At 39.6% G+C, this 23,979-nt stretch overlaps 3 protein-coding genes across 16 annotated transcripts; 2 read left to right on the top strand and 1 right to left on the bottom strand.

Annotated features, from left to right (window-relative positions):
• Positions 1-7,738: 7,738 nt before the first annotated feature.
• On the top strand, positions 7,739-10,869 carry LOC137711545 (4-coumarate--CoA ligase-like 9). Its single transcript, XM_088695579.1, has 6 exons — positions 7,739-8,871; positions 9,104-9,293; positions 9,459-9,604; positions 9,726-9,793; positions 10,090-10,192; positions 10,407-10,869. The coding sequence occupies exons 1-6, from the start codon at positions 7,837-7,839 to the stop codon at positions 10,530-10,532; spliced, it is 1,668 nt and encodes a 555-aa protein (XP_088551705.1). The 5' UTR covers positions 7,739-7,836; the 3' UTR covers positions 10,533-10,869.
• A 1,699-nt stretch (positions 10,870-12,568) lies between these two features.
• On the bottom strand, positions 12,569-17,939 carry LOC137711543 (cyclin-dependent kinase G-2). 14 transcript variants are annotated; one of them, XR_015963477.1, is made up of 7 exons: positions 17,808-17,939; positions 15,577-17,413; positions 15,000-15,456; positions 14,753-14,826; positions 14,049-14,131; positions 13,196-13,486; positions 12,569-13,012 (listed from the first exon to the last, which is right to left on the bottom strand). XR_015963477.1 is itself a non-coding variant. In XM_088695578.1 (3 exons), the coding sequence occupies exons 2-3, from the start codon at positions 17,100-17,102 to the stop codon at positions 15,195-15,197; spliced, it is 1,788 nt and encodes a 595-aa protein (XP_088551704.1). In that variant the 5' UTR covers positions 17,103-17,413; positions 17,808-17,939; the 3' UTR covers positions 13,052-15,194. The 14 variants fall into 14 exon arrangements, 2 of the variants coding, with proteins under 2 accessions (XP_088551704.1, XP_068306893.2); XR_015963471.1 differs by having other exon boundaries at positions 13,196-13,288; positions 13,407-13,518; positions 15,577-17,932; XR_015963466.1 differs by having other exon boundaries at positions 13,196-13,518; positions 14,049-14,354; positions 15,577-17,932.
• Positions 17,940-19,404: 1,465 nt separating this feature from the next.
• MLS (malate synthase) lies at positions 19,405-23,390 on the top strand. Its single transcript, XM_068448667.2, has 4 exons — positions 19,405-20,179; positions 20,875-21,203; positions 21,695-22,025; positions 22,550-23,390. The coding sequence occupies exons 1-4, from the start codon at positions 19,781-19,783 to the stop codon at positions 23,207-23,209; spliced, it is 1,719 nt and encodes a 572-aa protein (XP_068304768.2). The 5' UTR covers positions 19,405-19,780; the 3' UTR covers positions 23,210-23,390.
• The last annotated feature ends 589 nt before the right edge of the window (positions 23,391-23,979 follow it).

Below are 23,979 nucleotides of genomic sequence, written 5' to 3'. Positions count from 1 at the left end.
GTGTAAACTAAATAACATGAAAGTCGATGATTGTATTATTACATAAGTGTTGGATAACATGTTTATTTCTTATTAGTGACACGTGATTCTGTATTGCAAATTTATCAACAAATTTAGTCTCCCTAGCATTACCCCCTTGTTTATATTTAGAGTAATACTAGATAGACTAAGTGCTTGTTTGGATAGAGAAAATGTTTTTGGATTCCAAAAACACTTGAAGTGCTTTCTGCAAGAAGCATCAGTTATGTGCTTCTTCCAGGAAGCACTTTAAGGGCTCGTTTACTTATCCGTAATCAAAATAGGTGGAATTGGATTGAGGGGGAACTGAATTGAGGATGAATTAACTTGAGGAGAATTGAAATCCAGATTTTCATTAAAGTTATTTACTACAATTTTCTGGAATCGGAGTATTAATGGTTATGTTTGAATATAAGTTGTATGATTACTAGAATTCACTTGAATGGAAATGAAAATTTGTATGATTACTAGAATGCCCTTTATTATAAATAAATATTTTATAAGAACTTATAGGAAATCAAGTCAATTGATATAAAAGTAAAAATAAAAAACTAACCAACCAAACCCCAACCCAACCGTTATCTCTATCTCTGCCTCAATCATCTTTCAACAATTTGAAATTCACGGTGGGTTTGAGGCCTTTGGGAAGTGTTGGTTGTGGTGATGTAATTTCTTTGAAGTTTAGTTTACAGGGTATTTTGTGTTGATTTGAATGTGAGGAGTTTGGTTTTTAACATTGTGTTAAAAATCAAATAACTAAAATGGGTTCTTCTTCAACTTTCGCTTGATCTTGTTTTCTGGTTACTGTTGTTGTCGAGGAAGATGATGGTGGGTATGTAGCCTTGGGAAGACAGGAAAGGGACGGTAGTGAGGACGAAGGAGACAGACTAGCGCTGGGCACCGGTGCTGGTTTATCATTGGAATTTCAGCAATTATGTGAAGGCATTATGGGTATGAAAAATGGATTCCCCATTCCCTCATTCTTCCAGAACTCAAATACCACTTACTATCAAGGGATCCAATTCCTCCAAAGTGAGGAATTGAATTCCAAACTTTGTGTTGGTCCCACCATATTTTTGATTCTTTGAAATTTAGTAAACTGTTGACCCTAAAAATTACAAAGCCTACATGGCGCACAAGCCGAGTAACTAATAAGCTAACTACATCCTTCAATTGAATGTGGGGAGTGCCAACTCGTCGGCCGAGCTCGGCTGAGGAGTAAAATTTGTTGATGTTGCGTTGAGCGCGTTACTGACTTCTTTATCTTGCGACTACGGCCGAGGAAGGAACAAATGTCGACCTCTGGATTCTCAAGCCTGAAGACAAGGCTGCTAGTTCTGCGAAGTTCACAAATTGTCGGCCCCCGATTCAGTCACAGTGATTATATTCGTAAGAGTATAAGCACGTCGAATTGACACCAGTAAGCATGTCGAATTGACACCAGACTATACGGACACAAGTACTCAAAGGTGATGTATGTCTTGATGGTGAATGTGGTTTGGCCGTCAGAATCACAAACTCTGAAACTCACTTGTGAGTATCCAATCATAAAATCACTCAGTGTCCAATACGCCGAATGTCATAACTCGTAACACCTTACTTCGCCGAGAAGGCTAATAAGATGACCTCTGCCAATAAGGATTCGAAAACCCTTCTCAACCCAGACTTGGATAGGTAACCAATCGGCATCGACGCAGTGGTGTTTATCCAAACTGAAGGAGCTCCTCGGTCGGCTGATTCTACAGTAACAGTGTTGTTATCCAAACTGAAGGTGTTCACCGGTTGCCTTCATAGTGCTGTTTATCCAAACTGAAGATGTGTCGGCGGGAAAAAGAAAATAAAAAATCTCAAGATGTTTGTGAGGTTTTGCACGGGGCAGTTGTGTGTTGAATTGAAGGTCCTTCTTCCGTTGCACCGAGTCTTGTATTTATAGGCAAATGTTGTGTGGCGCGACCAAATAATTTTGTAGAGTCCCACTGCAATCCTAATTTGCGGAGCTGAAGCATATCCTTCAAATTGATGTGTGGGATTTGTTCGTTGACTTTTCAAACTCGTCAGTTAGATAAGCAACAGCCTATCTAGGTTTTACCATACCACATCAGAAACCTAGCCCACTTAGGCTTCTGATCTCATTAAAAACCTTCAGCAGAAACTCTTACTTCCATCACCATGCAAAAAACAAGAAAAGCCTAGCCTACCTAGGTTTCCTAGGTCATCATTACACCACCACCAAAAAAAAAAAACCTAGCTTTTCTAGGCTTGTCTCATCATCACCCAAAGCCATCATCTTTAATATCATCTTGCAGCATATCCAATCCACACGTCCACACACATCCCAACTCAATTTAAACTGTACCACTTGTTTCGGGATATAATTCGCACCTTATTTATCTAGTTGAAGAAGATGCTAGGATAATTCATATTAAAAGATAATTATTATGATAAAAATCATAATATTATCCTTTAATAATGACAAAAATTATCTCTATTTTTCCATCCGACGATTGAGAGCTATGCTCACTCAACGGCCTTGATTGCACAAGCTAATGGTGAATATTTGGATCCAAACATTGCCCCCAATTTCCTTAAGTTTCGGCCCGTAAGCCGAATGGTTAAGGAAATTAGCGCAGTCGAATAAATATATGGTCGAGGAATCCACTCCATAGCCTGCCACGTCTTGAAAGAAACCTCGATGCATTGGCCGAGCTCGGCCTAACATAATTCTAGCCCGGATCAAGTAAGGACACGGATAAACAGAACACCTTTACACATCCATTGTCATGAGTTGCAATAAACATGTGCCTGCCAACGACGAGACAGAGGCCACGGCTCCAAATGTGTCTTCGCCTAATACTGTCAAGGGACTGTGATCGCCAAGATCCCATAATCTGATGGTTCCACCCCACCAGCCGCTATAAAGAACACATAGGGATATGGCAAAAGTGAGGATGCAACATGCATGTTGGAGACTAATGCTCAGTTGTCCTCTCGGCTCGAGAAAAACTTAGTTGAGGAAAGCCAAATAGGGTCGAGGGCCGAGAAACCAAATGAGGTTAAAGGCTCGGGGACTCTCACCTATCACTTACTCCTTGAAAGAAAGTTGTACCTGCTGTGCCAAGGAAAAGCAAATGGGGTCAAGGCCGAGAAAAACCAAATAGTCGAAGGCCTGCCACCAAGTAGCCTGCTTGTCTTCAAGAAACAATCACATGTGGACAACCGTTCGACATGTCATTCAACTATCCACGCTTCGGCATTTAAAATTCGATAATGGTACCTCGACGTGATACTACTATATATATATATATATTAAACTCATGCCTCTGAGCACGTTCTGCAACCATGATCTGTTCGTTAGTACTGCATGTATGCACCAAATAGAACACAACCATCAAACCTTGTGGCCTTTGTTGAATTAAACATGCAGCAACGCAAACATAATTCTCTCGGCGAGGCTTAAAATGAAAACGGCCGATTATACCACACAACTATATATATATTAAACTCAGAAAAATTGTATTCGGCCATATAGTTTTGTAAAGTGGGCCGAGGCCGAGAAGAATTGGGTGTAGAGTCTATATATACATATATATACACACACACACATATATATGAATAGCTTGATGTATGCTGACTTTAACACCAAGGCAATAATGATGTTGGCTTGACATTTCAAACATATTGCACGCTGCTCCAAGTATATATATATATTCGAAAAGGGGGTTGAAATGTTAGAATGGTCCTGTCTTCCATTATCTGAAGGGATGATGCATGTATGCATAGAATGACCACCAAAAGTAGGTGATTTTCTATACCTCATATCTCATTGTTGACGTCCTAGCCAAGTGATTGCAATACTTAATTAATGCTGAGCCATATGGTCGAGGATAATAAAACCCAGATTAGGCCAAGTTTGCTGAGCTCGGGCTAAATAAAAACTTTTGTCTTCCCAATTGTATTCTGCCATGACAAGAAAGCAAACCATGACTCCTCACTAGCCTGGTACCTTGAAGAAAATCATGATTCCACACACCACAATCATGTCCATAGGCTAAAGCCTACTACCTCTTTTGTCTTAATCACATCACATCACTACCTCACAATTTCACCTTTATCTCATGGATTAATTGCACGAAATTAATCTAGTAGTGGTTGTATTGCCACGTGAATCTGCCAATGCCTTTGTGTCAAATATGACCATTTAATTTGGATTGTAGGTATAGATTTCTGCATTGAGTAGCAGTCTCACCAAGCAGCTATTTTAATTCACTCATTCTCGGCGAGATTAAAATAATTTTAACCGCCGAAATGTACCACCTATGCCCCCCCCCAGTTTCCTTGAACTTCGGCTTGCAAGTCGAATGGTTAAGGAAATTAGCGCAGTAAAAAAACCCCTCGTATTGCCGAAAACGAAGTGATGCGGTTAAGCAAAGAACTATCCTATGTACATTCCCTGATCGCTGAGAAAAAATAAGCATTCACCACCGAATAAAAATTCACTCGGCAGGATGTTGTGTCGAATTCACCCCGTGTTGTGTATCCACTATGTAGCCTCCTTAATTTCTTATGCATCAGCTAAGGAGCCGAATGATTAAGAAAATAATTTATTCATCATTTTTTTTTTTTTAGCAAAAGAAAACGAAAGTGGCCAAACCATAATCAGGAGGAGGCCAACGATGCTTTATTCCAAGTCGCGATCTTTTGATATCAACATTTTCAAATTGAATTCGCTCTAAGCCGAATAAAGGATTTTCTCCAAATATTTGTAACTTGGCAAAAAAAATTTCATGTTCGGCCGCCGAATGTGTTGAACAATTATTATGCCCCCTAGGCATAATTTCGGCTTTTAATTCAAACAACTTAGCCGAATGGGATTTCTCTATATTGGGTTTATCACCAATAACCATGTCAATTGGTGTAGTTTTGGCATCTAAAACCATGAATTGGTCTTGTTCGTCATTGGAACACTTTTCTGACGAATTATTTTCTAAGTCAATTTTTGGCTCAGAAACTTGAAAATTTTCTTCTAGGCCTACCACACTTTCAGCCTCGACCGAAAAAATAGGTGGCCTAGGTTTTTCTTCTTGGCCGACCATATTTTCAGTCTCGATAGAAAAAATAGGTGGCTTTTTTTTTTGGGCCAAAGTAACAATTTTCTTAGGATGATGTCTGATTACGCCCGGAGCGAAAAATTGTCGCCTGGTCTTTTCAACCAACCATTCCTTAAATGGAATCGATTTGTAGTCGAAAACGTAAGGAAAATATTTTCCATCTAGCCATGTATTAAATCGAGCCCTGTCTTCATTTACCCATTGCTTTTGCAGGGTAACATGAGCTTTTATTCTCAACATGTAAGCGAATGACTTTTGCATCTCTGTATGGCCACGAAGAATTTTTTCCACTTCCTAAGATCTTTTTCGTTCTTCATTGTATTTTTTCAATTCCTCTAGGAGCTCGTACAATCTGCTACATGGAGCCGGATTGGAATCTTGATATATCATATGAACTTCGTAGTTTTAGCACTGAGTCCCACTGGGCGTGCCAAAATGTTGACCCTAAAAATTACAAAGTCCACGTGACGCGCAGGCCAAGTAACTAATAAGTTAACTACGTCATTCGGTTGAATGCGGGACGTGCCAACTCGTCGGCCGAGTTCGGCCGAGGAGTAAAATTTGTTGATGTTGCATTGAGCGCGTTGCTGACTTCTTTATCTTGCGACTGAGGCCGAGGAAGGAACAAATTTCGGCCTCTGGATTCTCGAGCCTGAAGACAAGGCTGCTAGTTCTGCGAAGTTCACAAATCGTTGGCGCCCGATTCGATCACAGTGATTATATTCGTAAGAGTATAAGCACGTCGAATCGACACCAGACTATACGGACACAAGTACTCAAAGGTAATGTATGTCTTGATGGTGAATGTGGTTCGACCGTTAGAATGCTGAACTCTGAAAATCACTTGTGAGTATCCAATCATAAAATCACTCGGTGTCCAATACGCCAAATGTCGTAACTCGTAACACCTTACTTCGCCAAGAAGGTTAATAAGATGACATCTGCCAATAAGGATTCGAAAACCCTTCTCGATCGAGACTTGGATAGGTAACCAATCGCCCTTGACACAGTGCTGTTTATCCAAACTGAAGGTGCTCATCGGTCGGCTGATTCTACGGCAACAGTGCTGTTTATCCAAACTGAAGGTCTTCGCTGGTTGCCTTCACAGCGCTGTTTATTCAAACTGAAGATGTGTCGACGGGAAAAAGAAAATAAAAAATCTCAAGATGTTTGAGAGGTTTTGCGCATGGCAGTTGTGTGTTGAATTGAAGGTCTTTCTTCCGTTGCACTGAGTCTTATATTTATAGGCAAATGTTGTGTGGCGCGACCAAATAATTTTGTAGAATCCCACTGCAATCCTAATTTGTGGAGCTGAAGCATATCCTTCAAATTGATTCATGGGATTTATTCCTTGACTTTTCAAACTCGTCAGTAAATAAGCAACAGCCTATATAGGTTTTACCATACCACATCAGAAACCTAGCCCACCTAGGCTTCTAATCTCATTAAAAACCTTCAGCAGAAACTCTTACTTCCATCACCATGCAAAAAACAAGAAAAGCCTAGTCTACCTAGGTTTCCTAGGTCATCATTACACCACCACCAAAAAAAAAAACTTAGCTTTTCTAGTCTTGTCTCATCATCACCCAAAGCCATCATCTTTAATATCATCTTGTAGCATGTCCAATTCACTGGACCACACATCTACACACATCCCAACTCAATTTAAATTGTACCACTTGTTTTAGGATATAATTCGCATTTTATTTATCTGGTTGAAGAAGATGCTAGGATAATTCATATTAAAAGATAATTATTATGATAAAAACCATAATATTATCCTTTAATAATGACAAAAATTATCTTCACTTTTTTATTCGACGATTGAGAATTATGCTCACTCAATGGTCTTGATTGCACGGGCCAATGATGAATATTTGGATCCAAACATAAACAAAGGAATGGTCCGTAATCGGAATGCGATTCCATGTTTTGATTCCCATTACGTGTACGTAAACGCGCTCTAAATGTATTTCCAGGATTTACTTGCATTTTTACTAAGAATTAGGTCTAAAAACATTTTCATTAAAAACGCTTTCAATCATTTTAAAATCACATCCAAACAAACTCTAAATTTGCTAAACTAAATGATATATAGAAGTTGATGATTGACTCATTAATTAAGTATTGACAAACATGATTATTCTTATTGATAACACATCATTTCATTTGTAAATTTTATCTATAAATTTAAGCACCCTAACATTTCTCTTATAGTTATATGGCAACCCCAAAAGAGTCAACGTCGGGATTTAATTTCGCTTAAAATCCATGCAAACTCAAACATTTGACAACCACAAAAGCACCCAACTAGGAAAAAATCAAGAGTAATGCTATACATATCATGTTTTTGTATCACATTTTCATAATACCTTAGGTAACATTTAATATGAACAACCACATTATTTGAATTAATCAGATTTTTAAATTTAATTCATTATTTAATAAACTAATAATTAAAAAAACTAGTTAATTAAATTATGATTGTGGTATACGAGAAGTTTTTCTCCTCATTTTTTTTGAATCTTGCAAAATTTTCAAATGATGTGATTGTTCTTGTCAGATATCACCTAAAATAGTATAAAAATATAGTATTAAAACATGATATAAATATCGTGATTCAAAAATCAGTCTCCTTTCGTCGCCCGTCTCTTCGTCTTCGTCTTACAACTTATAAGCACTTTCAACTTTCAAGTAGCACGTCCAAACCATGGCGGACGAATCCACACCAAATCCCAAGAGCGGCTACTGCCTACAAACCAAGACCTTCCACACTCTCCGGCCTCCGGTCCCACTCCCACCACTCTCCCAACCCCTCTCCCTCACCCAGTTCACCCTCTCCCTCCTCCAATCCTCTACCGCCGCGCCCACCACCTCCGTCCTCATCGACGCCGCCTCCGACCGCCATGTCTCCTACCAAACTTTCCTCGGCCAAATCCATTCCCTCACTCTCTCCCTCCAATCCCTTGCCCCCTCTCTATCCAAAGGTCACGTGGCCTTCATTCTCTCCCCTCCTTCCCTCCACGTCCCCGTCCTCTATTTCTCTCTCCTCGCCTTAGGCGTCGTCGTTTCGCCTGCTAATCCAGTCGGGTCCGAGTCCGAGATCGCCTACCAGGTCCGGCTAACCCGACCAGTCATTGCCTTCGCCACGTCAGCAACAGCTCAGAAGCTCCCCAAGGGTAACGACAAAATCCGCAACGTTATACTCCTCGACTCGCCCGAATTCCTCTCCATGCTCGACCGGGTCGGTTCATCCGAAACACGACCCGACCTCCGGTTTGCAGTCAACCAGACCGACCCGGCTACGATTCTCTTCTCCTCCGGCACCACCGGCCGAGTTAAAGGCGTTCTCTTATCTCACCGCAACTTCATCGCCGTCATAGCTGGGCTCCACGCCCTTCACGAACCCGACACGGACCTACCCAACGGCCAAGAGGTGTCGCTGTTCACGCTACCTCTGTTCCACTTGTTCGGGTTCGTCATGGTGGTTCGGGCGGTGGCAATGGGCGGGACCTTGGTTTTGATGGAGAGGTTCGATTTCGAATCAATGCTGAGGGCCGTGGAGAGGCACAAAATCTCGTACATGCCGGTATCGCCGCCGCTGGTCGTTGCAATGGCGAAGTCGGAGCTGGTTAAGAAATACGATCTCAGCTCGCTTCGGCATCTCGGCTGTGGCGGTGCGCCGCTGGGAAAGGACGTTGTTGACAGATTCCGTGAGAAATTTCCCACTGTTGAAATTGCACAGGTCAGAGAATTAACGTTGTCGCATTACCTTCCTAATTTTAATTCTTGACTGTTAATTAAAAATTGCATCTACAGTCCATAATTCAAGTTCGAATCTTGCACTCAAGTTCGAATCTTTTTCGTCAAATTAAAGTAGTTTAGAATATTATCGGGTAAAGGGAAAACAGTTAGGCACACGTTTAATACACGCATCGCTCTCGTCTGTCACATGTCTGAATATTGTGGCTGTTTAGGGATATGGTTTGACGGAGACCGCAGGAGGGGGGGCGAGGATGATAGACTCCGAAGAGACTAAGTCGCATGCTTCTGTGGGCCGCCTAACGGAAAATATGGAAGCCAAGATTGTCGACCCTGAAACAGGAGAGGCATTGCCTCCCGGCAAGAGGGGTGAGCTATGGCTGCGAGGTCCATCGGTCATGAAGGGTAATGAACACTTGCCATGTCTCAGATATCCCACATTGCAAACGTAAAACGTGTTAAGATGATTTTAAGTTTTTCGGCACCCCGTTCTTACAGTGTGATTTTGCAGTGATGACAATGTAGTTCCATATCCAAATGACCTTTTCGAAACCTTTATAATATGTGCAGGTTATGTAGGAGATGACAAGGCAACTTCTGAGACCTTGGACAAAGACGGGTGGCTGAAGACCGGTGATCTTTGTTATTTCGATGACGAGGGGTTCCTCTACATTGTTGACAGGTTGAAGGAATTGATAAAGTACAAGGCATATCAGGTGACTGAAACTGAGACCCCTTGAAAGTTCACTCATGACAAAGATCACTGTAAATATCATTGGATCAGTCCCTTTACGTAATGTGTTATTTTCGGTGTCTCGTTTCTGGAACGAATTGCAGGTACCTCCAGCTGAGCTGGAACATATACTTCTATCCCATCCTGACATTGCCGATGCTGCTGTGATTCCGTATGTATCTAGTACGATGTCATTCTTAGAAGTTTAGCTTTATTTGTAAACAAGAAATTGGTGCATTTAAAGGAAAAAAAAGGTATAGAGAAAATTTTCCGTTTAAACGGATATTTTGCTGATAAGATGGCCTTTACGAAATCTTGTTTTATGCCGTCCCACCCTCATCCCAGAAGGCTAAAAGAAAACGAGTGGCATGTGTTCGCGCAGATAGTCGAAAGATCACAGTTTTTGTGTATTTTTTTCCCTCAAGGTTTACGAGTTCTTTGTTCTTCCCATTTGTGTTCGTAAAACAGGTATCCGGATGAAGATGCAGGGGAGATTCCCATGGCCTATGTGGTTAGAAAGCCCGGAAGCAACATCACCGAGGTTCTAGTTATGGATTTCGTTGCAAAACAAGTATGCTCCTGAATAGAAAATCTGTAACTGAATGTGCATACAAGTTTTATTCACAGCTTTCGAATTAAAATTGCTCATATACATAGGTTTACATACATATTTAGGGAAAAAGAGAACAATTCTCATCATGAATATTAGGGTTCAAATGCAGATTTGAGGAGCAACTTTGTATGTTATAGGCTTTCACATTGGTGTTGGTGTGTTCTTATTGCAGGTTTCACCGTACAAGAAGATACGGCGGGTAGCGTTTATCAACTCCATTCCAAAATCTCCAGCAGGGAAGATCTTGAGGAGGGAGCTAGTCAATCATGCTTTATCTAGTAGTTCATCTAAATTATGATTCGTTCGTCCAAAGCAAAGGAAGAACAAAGCCTTCTCAGCATCACATTCCGTCCGGTGTTCATCATATCAGCTCATTCATTGTATGCAATCTTTGAATTTTCCGGTGGTGAGGATCGGATCATAGTTGGGTGCCCACTTTGTTTGGGTTTACTTGTATATGTACACCATTTTTCTGTATATGTACACCATTTTTCTGTGATATTTTAAAACCCTAAACCCTTCAAGACCCTTTTTTGTTTCTTTGTATGTACTGTGCCATGTAAGTTGCTCCCTATCTTATAGCCTTCATACAACATTTTTGAGTAAGGCTATTTATATCATATTTTTATACCACATTTCTATACCATCTTAGGTGGCATCTGATGTAGACAGCCACATCATTTGAAAATTTGCAAAACCCAAGGAAATGTTGGAGAAAAACTCCTCGTATACTACAATCATCATTTAATTAACTAATTTTTCTTAATTATTAGTTTATTAAATAATGAACTAAATTTAAAAATCTGATTAATTCAAATGATATGGCTATCGACATCAAATGCCACCGAAGGTGGTATGAAAATGTAGTACAAAAATATGGTATGAATAACATTACTCGACATTTTATCATATGGGCCCTATCTCTATTATTTATCGCTCTTAGAGAAGCAATTTGGACACTTCCAACTGTTTGTACACACTCACACGAGTTTAGAGACTTCCAACTGTTTGTGCACACTCGCAATACTTGGGTTAGTAGACTGCACACTTGTGAGTGTGAGGTTTCAGACGTTGATCCGACTAGCCCTAGCAAAATCCATGACACGTTGGTACACCACTTAACAATTGCAAATGCATCTTACATGATCAATATTGGGCCTATAAATACCAATTTACTTATTCGCTAATCTCAACTACTTTAGCCACTTAGTATTATAGTATAGTCGACATTTTTTCACTGGTAAATCTTAAGTTCGATTCTCCCTAAATGCGAATTTGAATTACATTAATGATAACTCATTGTAAGGATATGCCCACTTTCTTTCCTTAGTATAAATAGTATCGTTTGTTTAAATAAAATAAAAAATTCTCAACAACTTTAGAAATTGTTTCCCATCATTAAGAAAAAGCAATGGCAAGGTTCGATTGTAAAAATGATAATATGACCAGCACTTGCAACCACATGAACCCAATCCTGAATCCGCCGGAAGCGTTCGCTCTTCATTGTTGGCTAACACTGCAGGAAAGTGATAGAGGCCAAAAAGTAGCTCTCCTATATTTCGCACATTAATATATAGTGGCGGAACCACATAGAGGCCAGCATAAACCCAGACCTATCCTGGAATTTCACGCTTTTTATATGTACTATGTGCAAATTTTCACTACATTGTGCATGTGGCTCATCAGAGTATCTCCAAAAGAGATGCCAAAATATACACATTAGCTATAACAATAAAAAAAAAGACCATACTAATATTCTCCAACCAAAGTGCCAAATCTTATGCCGCGATGACATAGATTGGCAACAAAAGAGGTTGCTGTCAAATTTGACAACAGCTTTAAATGTTTTTTTTATTAATTATTAAATGTATTTTATTAATTTTAATTAGTTTAATCATTTATTATAATTAATGTTGAGTTGACCGATGCAATTATCCTACTTTTTTCTTCTTTTTAATAAATGAAAATAAACAGATTACTGATTAAACTTTAAATATCCTTTATTAAATTTTAATTAGTTTAATAATTATTTTATAAAATAATAAAATTATAATTTAATTTGACATATCGGTTGAAGAACAAAATTTTGCAAAATATCAATGCCACATAAGCTGTCAAAATTTAACGTCTCCTTTGGAGATGGTCTTAGTTATGCTTGTTGCAAGTCCAGCAATATGTTGCAATCGGGAATCTATAACAGCTCCGGAAACTTGGGCATCACCAACAGTTCCGGGAACCTCGGGAGGTTTCTACTCAGAAAGTGACCTTGAAGCAGTTGATTACGTTCTAATGCCTACAAATAGCTTCATACATGTCCCTCTATCAGAAAAGACCTTTTTGGCGTGTCCACTTACAACTTCCTCATGCTCTGTAACTTTATTAAATGATTTCATTATTTACCATACAAGAAACCGAATAAAGGGCCGTCTAACAACTATTTTGTTTTTCCGAACTTTTTTGTTTCGAACACTCGTCATTCCTCCTGCTGTTTACCCTTCATCATCCCTCTCGCCCATTGTGTTTTGATTTTGGAGTGTAACAAAGTTTGCTATTGTTTTAAGTGACCTACACGCAACCCTAGTGGAATTACCCTCTATGGACGGACGATTGGTCGGGGGCTCGTTAGCACCATCCGCTTCTTTGAGGAGACACTAGCTCCTTTCGTGCTTGGGAAGACGATAACGTTCACGACTCGATGATTTATGTTCGGGGTTCCGATGATTTCTGCTGTGCTTTTGAGACAGTCGCAGCTCAACCTGTTAAGACTTCTGCTGCATTCTGTTTCGTCAAGCACAACATTTACAACACCCAGTGAAATATACGAAAAAAATCATTCATGTTCGGCTAGAATTATCGAAGAAAAAAGAAATCTACTGCCGCTTTCGTATTAAGTAATCTGCATTACAAATGATACTTATATACTGATGCGATTCGCACGATGAATTACAGAGACATGATTACCTTTCAAAAATCTTACTGTGACTTCACAAATGCGGAGAAGAGAATATATCCATCACGGTAACTCTTTGCATGGGTAAAAGTTACATATGCATCCTGCATAAAAGGAGTTCAGAGAAAAAGAAGGCGTGAAAGTACCAAACCGGATCTTCGTTACTCTAAAGAGTAACAAACGAAAAGAAAAACACGAATATCATAAGCAACATTACGCAACTTTCCCTCTGATGCTCGGTATAAAGCTTTTGATATTATCCTGTCTGTACAAAAAAATGGTTCCCACCGCGGCTGATAAAGCTGCTAATGAAGGCACAGGATATGAGGAAGGCCTGGCATGTAAATTTCAGACAACTCATTTACACAACATTGAGCTCATAGGGCATACATACATGACATGAATTCATATCATCCAACATTGTGACGATACCAATTCAATCAGCATCCTTTTAACTAGATACAATTTCAGAAAATTAAGGCTTACTTCATATATCTTTATTTTCTTCATTTTTTTAAATCATTCTACATCTTCCATTACACTTCTGAGTCCCCAGCATTCTCTATACTTCAGAAAAATCAGAGCTAAATTTTTTAAAATTTCAACTATTTCCACTGGGGACACGATGTGATATCAAACATTTCTCGATCCAAATAGTTGCAAGTTGAGTAGATATGCTAGCAATTTATATTTTAAAAATACTCATTACCAAAAACTCTACAGCATCACAATTTTCTACTGATTCGGCATAAGATTGATGTAAACTACAGACTGTAAATATCCCATGCACACTACACATGGCGAAAAAAATATAACAGCTGCACCTAGATTCACAAATCGATAAGGAAAAATGAAAACCCTTACCAGCTGAGTGATCTAGCTGCAGGCAAGCAAATTCTCCATTACCATAGCAAGCTAATTCCCAACCGAATAATGCACATAGGAATCTACATCTCAAAAATTAATCAAATGAAGTAATAGGCAGATGAAGGAGAAGACAAAAAGGAATTACAACAAGAAAGAGAAAAAATAAAATATAAGTTTAAACCACATTGCAGCTCCTGGCTCTATGAGATAAAACCTCAACCAAAAAACATCCACAGAATGCAGAAGCAATCGAACCCGACAAGGAACTGAATACCACTGCACGTATCAATAGAACTCAAGCACCTAACAAAACAACACTACTTAGACAACGAGAAATAGCAGTGGAAGAGACTGGCAACACTGTCAACTTATAGTGCACACACCATATCTTGTTTATTTTATGTGTATTAGAAGTGGTCTGGACAGAACTTACATTTGGGTAATAAAAATAAACCAATATAATGCCTCGTTTACTATGAACTTGACAAAAAAGGAAACATTTCCAACAAATTATCAATCGAGGATTTGCCACATGAAGTATTAACACACTGGCCTAACATAGCATAACCATAAGCTAGGCATTGGAGGGAGCATCATGATTTAGGAAAACATGGAAGACCGAACAGACCTCAATACATGAACCAGCAATGCATATGACTGGATACACCTCAAAAGACCTTGTGTGTGGTAAAATAACTTACGATTGCCGAACTTCCAGTCTCCAAGTGTGAAAAGCGAATAATGCACCCTCCCATTCTTTTAAAGCCCAGAATCACTTGCAAACAAAGTTTTAAGCGTGAATAAAGTGAAAGCAAAAGGTTCTAACTTACAAATAATGAGGACATTGATAAAAATAATATCATTCCAATGTGAACATATATATACACAGGTTCAAGAATGTGGAAAAAAAACAATAAGTTCTCTTTTCTTCTCAACATTTTGCCACACCTTCATATAGGAAGACTGTGCAGCACTATTAAGCTGCTCTTAACAGGACAAACCATTAGTGCCGACTGACACACCTTGCAACTCCTTTGCTCCAGCTATCCTAAAGGACCCTACAGTAGAGGTCTTTGTTGTACTTTTTAGCTGCCATCAGGTTAGCAAAATATAAAGAACTGCAAAAAGAACAGGCTAAGATGATTATTGCTGTAAAATTTTCTCACGCCGCCTGCTGTTAAGGTGCCGGTCTTGAACATGTCGATCAGGAGTAATTGGCTTGAAATCCCTTCTTGGTTCAGGGGACTCGCGAAACCAGTTATGGTTGAGGGCATCCTTCGCTGTTATTCGCTCCGCAGGGTTATAACATAAGAGCCTCTTCAGCAAATCAAACCCAGATTCAGAGAGCACTGGGCATGATCCGGTGAAAGATGCGGCAGGAAATTTCTTGCGCAGAAGATTGTACCTGAAAGAGTTTCAGAAACTATTAGAAAGATATTAAACGGTGAAAACAAGTAACCACAAAAATCAGCAGGAAGGAATGAACTTGTAATCGCTAAAATTATAATGGAAAAAAGAAACTTACGGTTGCTTAACAAAATTAGCTTTGAAGCCTGGCAATTTGGACAAACCACTTTTCTCATCTGGTGTACCAAGAGTTTTGAAGATCTTGTCCAGCTGCTCAATTTCATCTTTCCCGCTAAAGAGAGGTGCCTTCGCCAATAATTCAGCCATTATGCAACCTACTGACCACATATCAATTGCTGTAGAATACTGTTTTGTGCCTAACAGAATTTCAGGTGCCCGGTACCACAAAGTGACAACTAAAGAAGTATATGGCTTTAGTGGACTCCCATATTGTCGTGACAACCCAAAGTCGCATATTTTCAACTCACCCTCGTTATTCAATAGAATATTTGATGTTTTCAGATCTCTGTGAAGGATCCAATTGTCATGAAGATACTCTACACCCTCCAAAAGTTGTTTCATCAAGTACTTAACTTCACCAATACTAAATGGCTGCTTCATCGACTCCATTAGCCCCTTCAAGTCATGGTCCATATGCTCCATAACCATATAAACACCATCAAAGTCATCCATAACAACTTCCTTAACACCAACAATAGAAGGGTGATTAAAAGACAAGAGAATGTTTATTTCTCTCAATGCCGACATAGGGAAACCATCACATCCCTTATCCACATCCATCTTCATCTTCTTCAATGCGACAATTTCTCCGGTCTTTTTATCTCTGGCTCTAAAGACAACACCATAAGTGCCTTCACTTATATGGTTGAGCCTTTCATACTCAAACACACTTCTGCAACCTTGAAGCATGTTTATACTTTTTTGTGTAGGCACTTCTGGCTCTTCAATCTGAGAAAGATCAGAATCATCCTCTGAATCAGAGTAGAACCGGCTATCTTCAGCATTCCCACCATAATTATCAGCATCCATAAGCGCATCATCACATAACTCGTCTCCATAAAGTGTGTCTCCACTGCCAGGCTTTTCAAAGCTGTCTTCTTTGTCAGAGCCAGAAGTTCTAGCCCGACTCAACCTGGAGCTTTCTATTCGAATCTCCCCACTTTCAGGCGAGCTGTCATCAGAGATATCCCTTGGGGAATCACTATCGGATGACCATTTTGACAATGAGATGTCACGTTGATAGAAAAATTCTTTGTCTTCCCTGTTCTTTTGCACCTGTTCATCTTCCCCAACCTTCTGAGGATGTAGTGGTGCAGAAAGATCGGCTGGTGCCTCAAATTGAGAAACATCAGAAATTTCGGAAACCTCCGCTTCCAGAGACTCCACCACTCTAGCCGGAGACTTGGAAAGAACTCCAACAGAAACAACATCCTCAACCTTAGCAATAGCAGGTAATCTTGCTACATCTGGATGAGGGGAGGGCAGAGGAATAACGGGAACAACTCTATTCTTCGATGAGACTCTCACTTCCTTCTCTTCTTTGTCCCATATAATAGGAGAAAACTTCCTCTTCTTCTCAGGAGGTGATTGATAAGCATCTTCACTCCTTCGGGTTTTGCAATTCTTAACCACTAGTTCTGGGGCATTTGGAAGCCGCGGTCCAGATCCTCGTGAATCACACATTTTGGAAGAACGATGGAGTCCATTCCTATGTTTGACATCATCGCCAAACTCTTTCTTCTCGGCAGGTAATTGAGCCGCATCTTCACTCCTTCGGGTTTTTCCATTCTTAACCAATGGCTCTGGGGCATTTGGAAGCCGTCCATATCCCCGTGAATAGCGCACATTGGAAGATTGATGGAATCCATTCCTATGTTTGAGCTCATCACTGCGACCATGACCTACATCACCACGAGAAACCCCATTCCTATAATACTCAAATTCTCTTTTCGAGTAATTATAAGAATCACTCCTCCTCAAAACATCAACTCGCCCTGTCGCCATATGATTAACAAGCACAGCTCTTCTTAATCAGTGGTCAAACTCAACAATTGAAATCAAAACACAATAACCCCTAGAAAATTTCAAATCCCTGAATTCCCAAAAAGTCAAAATCACTTTCAACTTTATCAAATTCAAATTTTATTCAAACCCTAACCAATCCTCAATCCCAAAAAAAAAAATTCAGCCTTTTTTTCCTTGCAGACCCCAATTCAATCAACACAGACACACAAAGAATACAATTCACAAAAACTTCAATTACAAATGAACACAGACGCACAGATCAAAGAACATCAATCAGATGGCAAATCGGCGAATAACAGAAACCCTAGAACCTCGATTTCTGTGGGAACCCGCGAGAAATTCACAGGTATCGGAAGGCCTTACCGGCAAGAGGAATCGAGATCGATTAACAGGAAATCGATACGAGAGCGTCGGCGCCGATGAGAGGATCGCAAGAAATCGATCAGCCTCCAAATGGTTCTTCTAGCTTTTACGCGTTTTGATAATCTGGTCTTCGCCTCCGCGTGGAATCATATATATAGAGTCCTGGTCCGGTTTGGAAGCGCGTGACACGTGTATTTTGGCACCTTTTTCTTGTGGGATTCCATATTTCGTTTGGGTTTTTTGTTTGTGGGCCTACAAATTATTTAACAAGATTTATTCAATGGGCCTGCCAAGACACAAATAGTAGGCCTGTTGGGCCTATTATTGGGCAACATATTGATAACCTCTGCGGCCTCTTGGGCCCACTAGTACTCTGCCCAAACACATGGCATGTGGATGAACGGAGGTGACAATGTTAGACTCGAAAAGATAACATGACGCGGACTCGATGCGGAGTTTTTTTTCTTTATTTTGAACTCATTATTTATTAGATTCGATTTAAAACCTCTCACTATAAGGACTATAAACATAAGTGGCAACTGACAAAGAGTTCGCATGTTTTTTTTTTTTTTTTGAGCATTCATAGATTAAGTAGTTAGTTGTCAAAGTAGTTAGTATTCATTCTTATGTGAATGGGAATGAAAAAACAAGAGATATTTTTTCTCGAAATATGGACAAATGGAAGTTTAACTCCTAAAGAAGCATTTCATGAAGCCTCCCGGAATTTGATTAATTTATTTTTCATTTTTTACATGCAGAAGAAGAAAACTTACATTTAGAAAATAATCAACACAAAGTGACTCTACCCCTCTTTACTTATCATGATAGATTGGCTTAACAAAGGAAAAATAAAAAAGAGATCGCATTGAAATATATTTTTATTGACCAATCATAATTGCTTCCCAGGGTAATTACAGTAAAACGCCATCTACAAGAGTTAGCATGGGTTTTTTTTTTTTTGGTCAAACAACAGATTTGTTCAATTAGGGAGCCGATGAGGTTCAAACTCACGCCGTAGTGCAAGGGCAACATTTCGTTCTACTACTGTGGTAGAGGGCCACTTACAAGAGTTAGCATGATTTGAATACTCATTGTTTTTTTTTTTTCATTTTTTTTCTTTTTTCTGGTGAACGGGTACTCATTGTTTGACACAAATTATATAAGCTAAATCTCACAAACACCAATAGCAAACGGGTTGGTTTAATATCAATCACAATATCTCCATTTTGACAAGTGAAAAAAACTTGTTCCACTAGTACTAAATGAAGAATTCGAATCAATTAGTCAAGTTGTACAAGTAATGACATGATTGTGGAATTTTTTAATAGATTCTCAGTTCAGAATATATGCGAGCCAATTCAAATATTTTAGATTTCTTAGTAATTAGATCGAACAAATTGAAAAAATGGTGCGGGTAAAAATGCTGTTAAAATCACTCTCCAATATTAAAGCTGATTATATACATACAACCCTGAAAATACCTTCAAACAAGAAAAAATTGCAATAAAAAAAAAAAACTAAAGTGTGAAAAATATAACTTGTCTTTTTAACACACCTTATGGCAAAGGTTAAAGAAGTATTTTTGCTCACCGTCACCGTCCACAAATAATGCTTGTACACACCACCTTATTTCTCGCCATCACTTGAGAGGTGAGAAAAATGCAACCAGGGTCCAATGAAACCATACCGCGATGGTAAAACCCCCCAATCCTCAGTATCCTAATTGACACCACCCCCAAGGCGGGCACAAACTTCAAAGAAACCGCCCTTCCTTATCCTCCCCCTCTTCCATGCACAACTTGCATCACCACCTGCTCACCTTACGCACATAACGCCATGCACCGCCCCATAACGATAATGCTCATCCGATACATTATATACCCCTTTTCGGTCACGCCTCTATATATTTATCTATCACTACACCTCCCCTTACAACCATATCACAGTTTTTGCTAGCCAAAGGGAGAAAAAAAATGATGGGAGTTGGCACATATAGCCCTGAACAGGCCACCATGAGGAGCGGTGGTGGCGGCGGAGGATATGACGTTCCCGATGGTGTCGACATTCGGGGACGGTACGACGGAGAGTTTTCGAGGATTCTGACCAAGGATGCTTTGCAGTTTGTGGTGGAGTTGCAGAGGGAATTTAGGAACCGAATCAAGTATGCGTTGGAGTGTCGGAAGGAGGCTAAGAGGAGGTACAATGAGGGAGCTTTGCCAGGGTTTGATCCTGCTACCAAGTTCATTAGGGAGGGGAATTGGGTTTGTGCTCCGGTACCGGAAGCGGTGGCGGATCGGAAGGTGGAGATTACGGGACCTGTCGAGAGGAAGATGATCATCAATGCTCTCAATTCTGGAGCCAAAGTTTTCATGGTCAGTAGTATTCATTCATACATATTGGTTCTCCAAATGATCAGTTTTTGCCTTTTTCCGTTTTGCTTGGTAGCATGTTTTGATCGGTGGGAAGAAAAATTTGGCTATGACCATAACACCACATATTATGATGGTTATGGCCATAACACCACATGTTGTGATCCACCCGAATTATAACATGGCGAATCATATTTATCAATTACTCTCACTGTCTAGTATAAATATTTGAGTATCACGGTCAAATTGTGACATAGTGTTAGTATTAATTTGTTATGATACGTCATAAACCAAAGTACAATACTAATTTGACAAGAAAGGTTACAATAGTAATAGATTAATCCACTTGTTATAAACGATAAAGTTGATATGCCATTGTCTAAAGTACAATGATAATTTGACTAGTTTGGTAATACAATGCTACAGTGCGATAGTTATTCAAAAGACATTCTTTAGAGGACAATTTTTGTAAAATCACATCTTCACGAGATCTCGTTTATAAAAATTAGTCTAGCGTCAATAAAATTGGAGATGTGATCTACAATTTTCATACAAAATAGTTTTGTTGAGTGCATTCACAAGCATGAATAAAAATGGTACTTAGTTCCCCTTTAACGTAGCAAATAAGTTAAGATTAGGCTAATGTCTGGTTTGATTATCTCCATTGTAATCTAAAAAAGCTGTTCTTATTTTTGTAGGCGGACTTTGAAGATGCACTGTCACCAACTTGGGAGAACTTGATGAGAGGGCAAGTGAATCTGAAGGATGCTGTGGATGGGGGGATAACATTCCATGACAAGGCCAGGAATAGGGTTTACAAGCTGAACGACAGAAACACAGCCAAGCTTTTTGTTCGTCCGAGAGGTTGGCACTTGCCTGAGGCTCACATTTTCATTGATGGTGAGCCTGCAACTGGTTGCCTTGTGGACTTCGGCCTTTACTTTTACCACAACTATAAAGCATTCAGGCAAACCCAAGGGGCTGGATTTGGACCTTTCTTCTATCTCCCTAAAATGGAGACCTCAAGGTAAGTAATTACTAATTATATACCGTATTAATTTGTTCAAACATGTTAAAGATGTTTCGATCAATCGTTTTTGCAAAGGAAGAGTGTAATTTGTATGCTAAAATTTATGTTATATTTAGAATTTCATGTCATGTGATGCAGTTTGAACATTGGTGAAGTCAATTTTATATATTGTTGTGTAGGGAAGAAAAAGGATTTTTTGTAATGAAATGTCACTATGACGATTCTCAAACCAATCCACACTGTTATGTGAAAAAGTTAAAACGCATATCAGTACATGATTGACTTAAGATTTTGTCATAGGTACTGTAGATAAGTTTCTTTCATTGCGGCATTGCCTAAAACCTCAATTGCTATATATAACAAAAAATTCATGATGAGAGTCGGGGAATTTTTATTTTTATCCGAAAGTTGCATGGATATTAGCCAGATTATTTAGTATTGTGCCCAAATGATGTACTAGTGTGACAGAAGCTGGATAATTTTTGCAGGGAAGCTAAGATATGGAACTGTGTGTTTGAGAGGGCAGAGAAGATGGCAGGGATAGAGAGAGGAAGCATCAGGGCAACTGTGCTGATTGAAACACTTCCAGCTGTGTTTCAAATGGATGAGATCCTCTATGAGCTGAGGGACCACTCTGTTGGCTTGAACTGTGGAAGATGGGATTACATTTTCAGCTATGTCAAAACCTTCCAGGCTCACCCCGACCGCCTCTTGCCAGACCGTGTTCTGGTGGGCATGACTCAACATTTCATGAGGAGCTACTCTGACCTCCTCATCCGGACGTGCCATAGACGCGGCGTGCACGCCATGGGTGGAATGGTATGCAATTCTTCTTCACTATTAGTTAATGTGCTTATAACTATAAGCATTTCTATCGCCTGTCTAGTTTGCAGCCGTAGACAAATTTTGTGCATCACTGCTATCTTTATGACACAGTAGGTGTCTGATTTATTATTTGATATGCATGTTGTAGGATTCTTATGCAAAATGTTCTAATCTTTTTGAAGGGAAATGTTCTAATCTACCACTGTTAAGAGTGTTCCCAGATTAGCAGTGGTAGATTGGAGCGTTCCTCAATTTTTAATCAAACATAGAACTACTTGGACACTAACAGACAATAAACTGTACAAAACCTGTTTTATATACGACTTATTTGCCCGTCTACTGTCTCCTCAGTTAAATTTTCGAATTAAAAGTTTGCATCCAATGATATAAGTAGTTCTCAAATTACTTGCATATTCATGTAAAACATGGATATAAAGAACTTGGGAGATTGAGAACTTGTAAATTAGAGATGACAAATATGAAAAGACTTTCATTAATCCAATTTTTGAAATGAGCAGGCAGCTCAGATTCCAATCAGAGATGATCCAAAAGCAAATGAAGCAGCCTTGGACTTGGTGAGGAAAGACAAGCTAAGGGAGGTGAAAGCAGGACATGATGGAACATGGGCAGCTCACCCAGGGCTAATCCCAGCCTGCATGGATATCTTCACAAACAACATGCCACCCAACACCCCTAACCAAATCCAATCCATGAGAAGAGAAGATGCATCCACCATAACAGAAGAAGACCTCCTCCAGAGGCCTCGCGGCGTCCGAACCCTAGAAGGTCTCCGGCTCAACACCCGGGTAGGTATCCAGTACGTGGCAGCATGGCTCACTGGGACAGGCTCAGTGCCACTCTACAACCTCATGGAGGATGCAGCCACTGCGGAAATAAGCAGGGTGCAGAACTGGCAGTGGATCAAGTATGGAGTGGAGTTGGACGGTGACAGGCTCGGAGTGAGGGTTGGCAAGGAGCTGTTTGGGAGAGTGGTGGAGGAAGAAATGGAGAGGATTGAGAGGGAGGTTGGGAAGGAGAAGTTTAAGAAGGGAATGTATAAGGAGGCTTGCAGGATTTTCACCAGGCAATGCACTGCTCAAACACTAGATGATTTTCTCACTCTGGATGCCTACAATCGCATTGTGCTACACTACCCAAAGGGATCATCCAGGCTCTGATTACATTCACTTCTTCATCATCCACTTTTCTATGTTTACTACTTAAGGACTCTTGCCGAATCAATAAGAATGTTCTCCAATAACTGGAACTGATCAGTTTATCGATCGACTTATGATAAATGACCAAATGGGCCGCTGCAATTATATGTTCGACTCATGCAATCCGTAAGTACTTGTGTAACTGGGTGAGTAATTTTTCGGATTATTCACACTGTGATATGGAGCCTGCAGATCACTTCCTCAGCTACTTGTATAGTTTCCAAATGTTGTGATATAGTTTTTGTTATTGTAGGAAGTGCTTAGTGTAAACAATTTAATAACTTGAGTTCACACAATCAAGAGAATTTTCAGTATGCTGATAACTCAAGATAGAATTTCACATGTCATTATATAATTGGAGGGACACAAAAAAAAAACTTTCCTCCAATTGTATAATAACAAGTGGTAGCCGCTCCATGTTCCAGACACATTGTAAATCTTTCCACAAAATGCATGAGTTTCTACTCATGCGAACACGCTTCACCCCTAAAATATGTTTATAGTTCACAGAATCAAGGATAAAGTACTTCAAACATTTGCCAGATTGAAAGGAAGAACTGGATATGTGAATAATGATTTTTGGTATGCAGGCATCGGTGCAAATAAAATAATTTGTATGCACTGATCGGTGTATAAGCTCACCCGTTAATTTGATAGCCAGGTAACTTACATATGTGTTTTTTCTTTTCTTTTCTTTTTTTTTTCAACAAAGAGGAATGGATGATGATTTT

Source organism: Pyrus communis, chromosome 6 (assembly GCF_041283825.1).
Source record: "Pyrus communis isolate YQ-2024b chromosome 6, ASM4128382v1, whole genome shotgun sequence".
Classification (NCBI taxonomy): domain Eukaryota; kingdom Viridiplantae; phylum Streptophyta; class Magnoliopsida; order Rosales; family Rosaceae; genus Pyrus; species Pyrus communis.
This window is presented reverse-complemented; position numbering and strand designations above follow the sequence as displayed.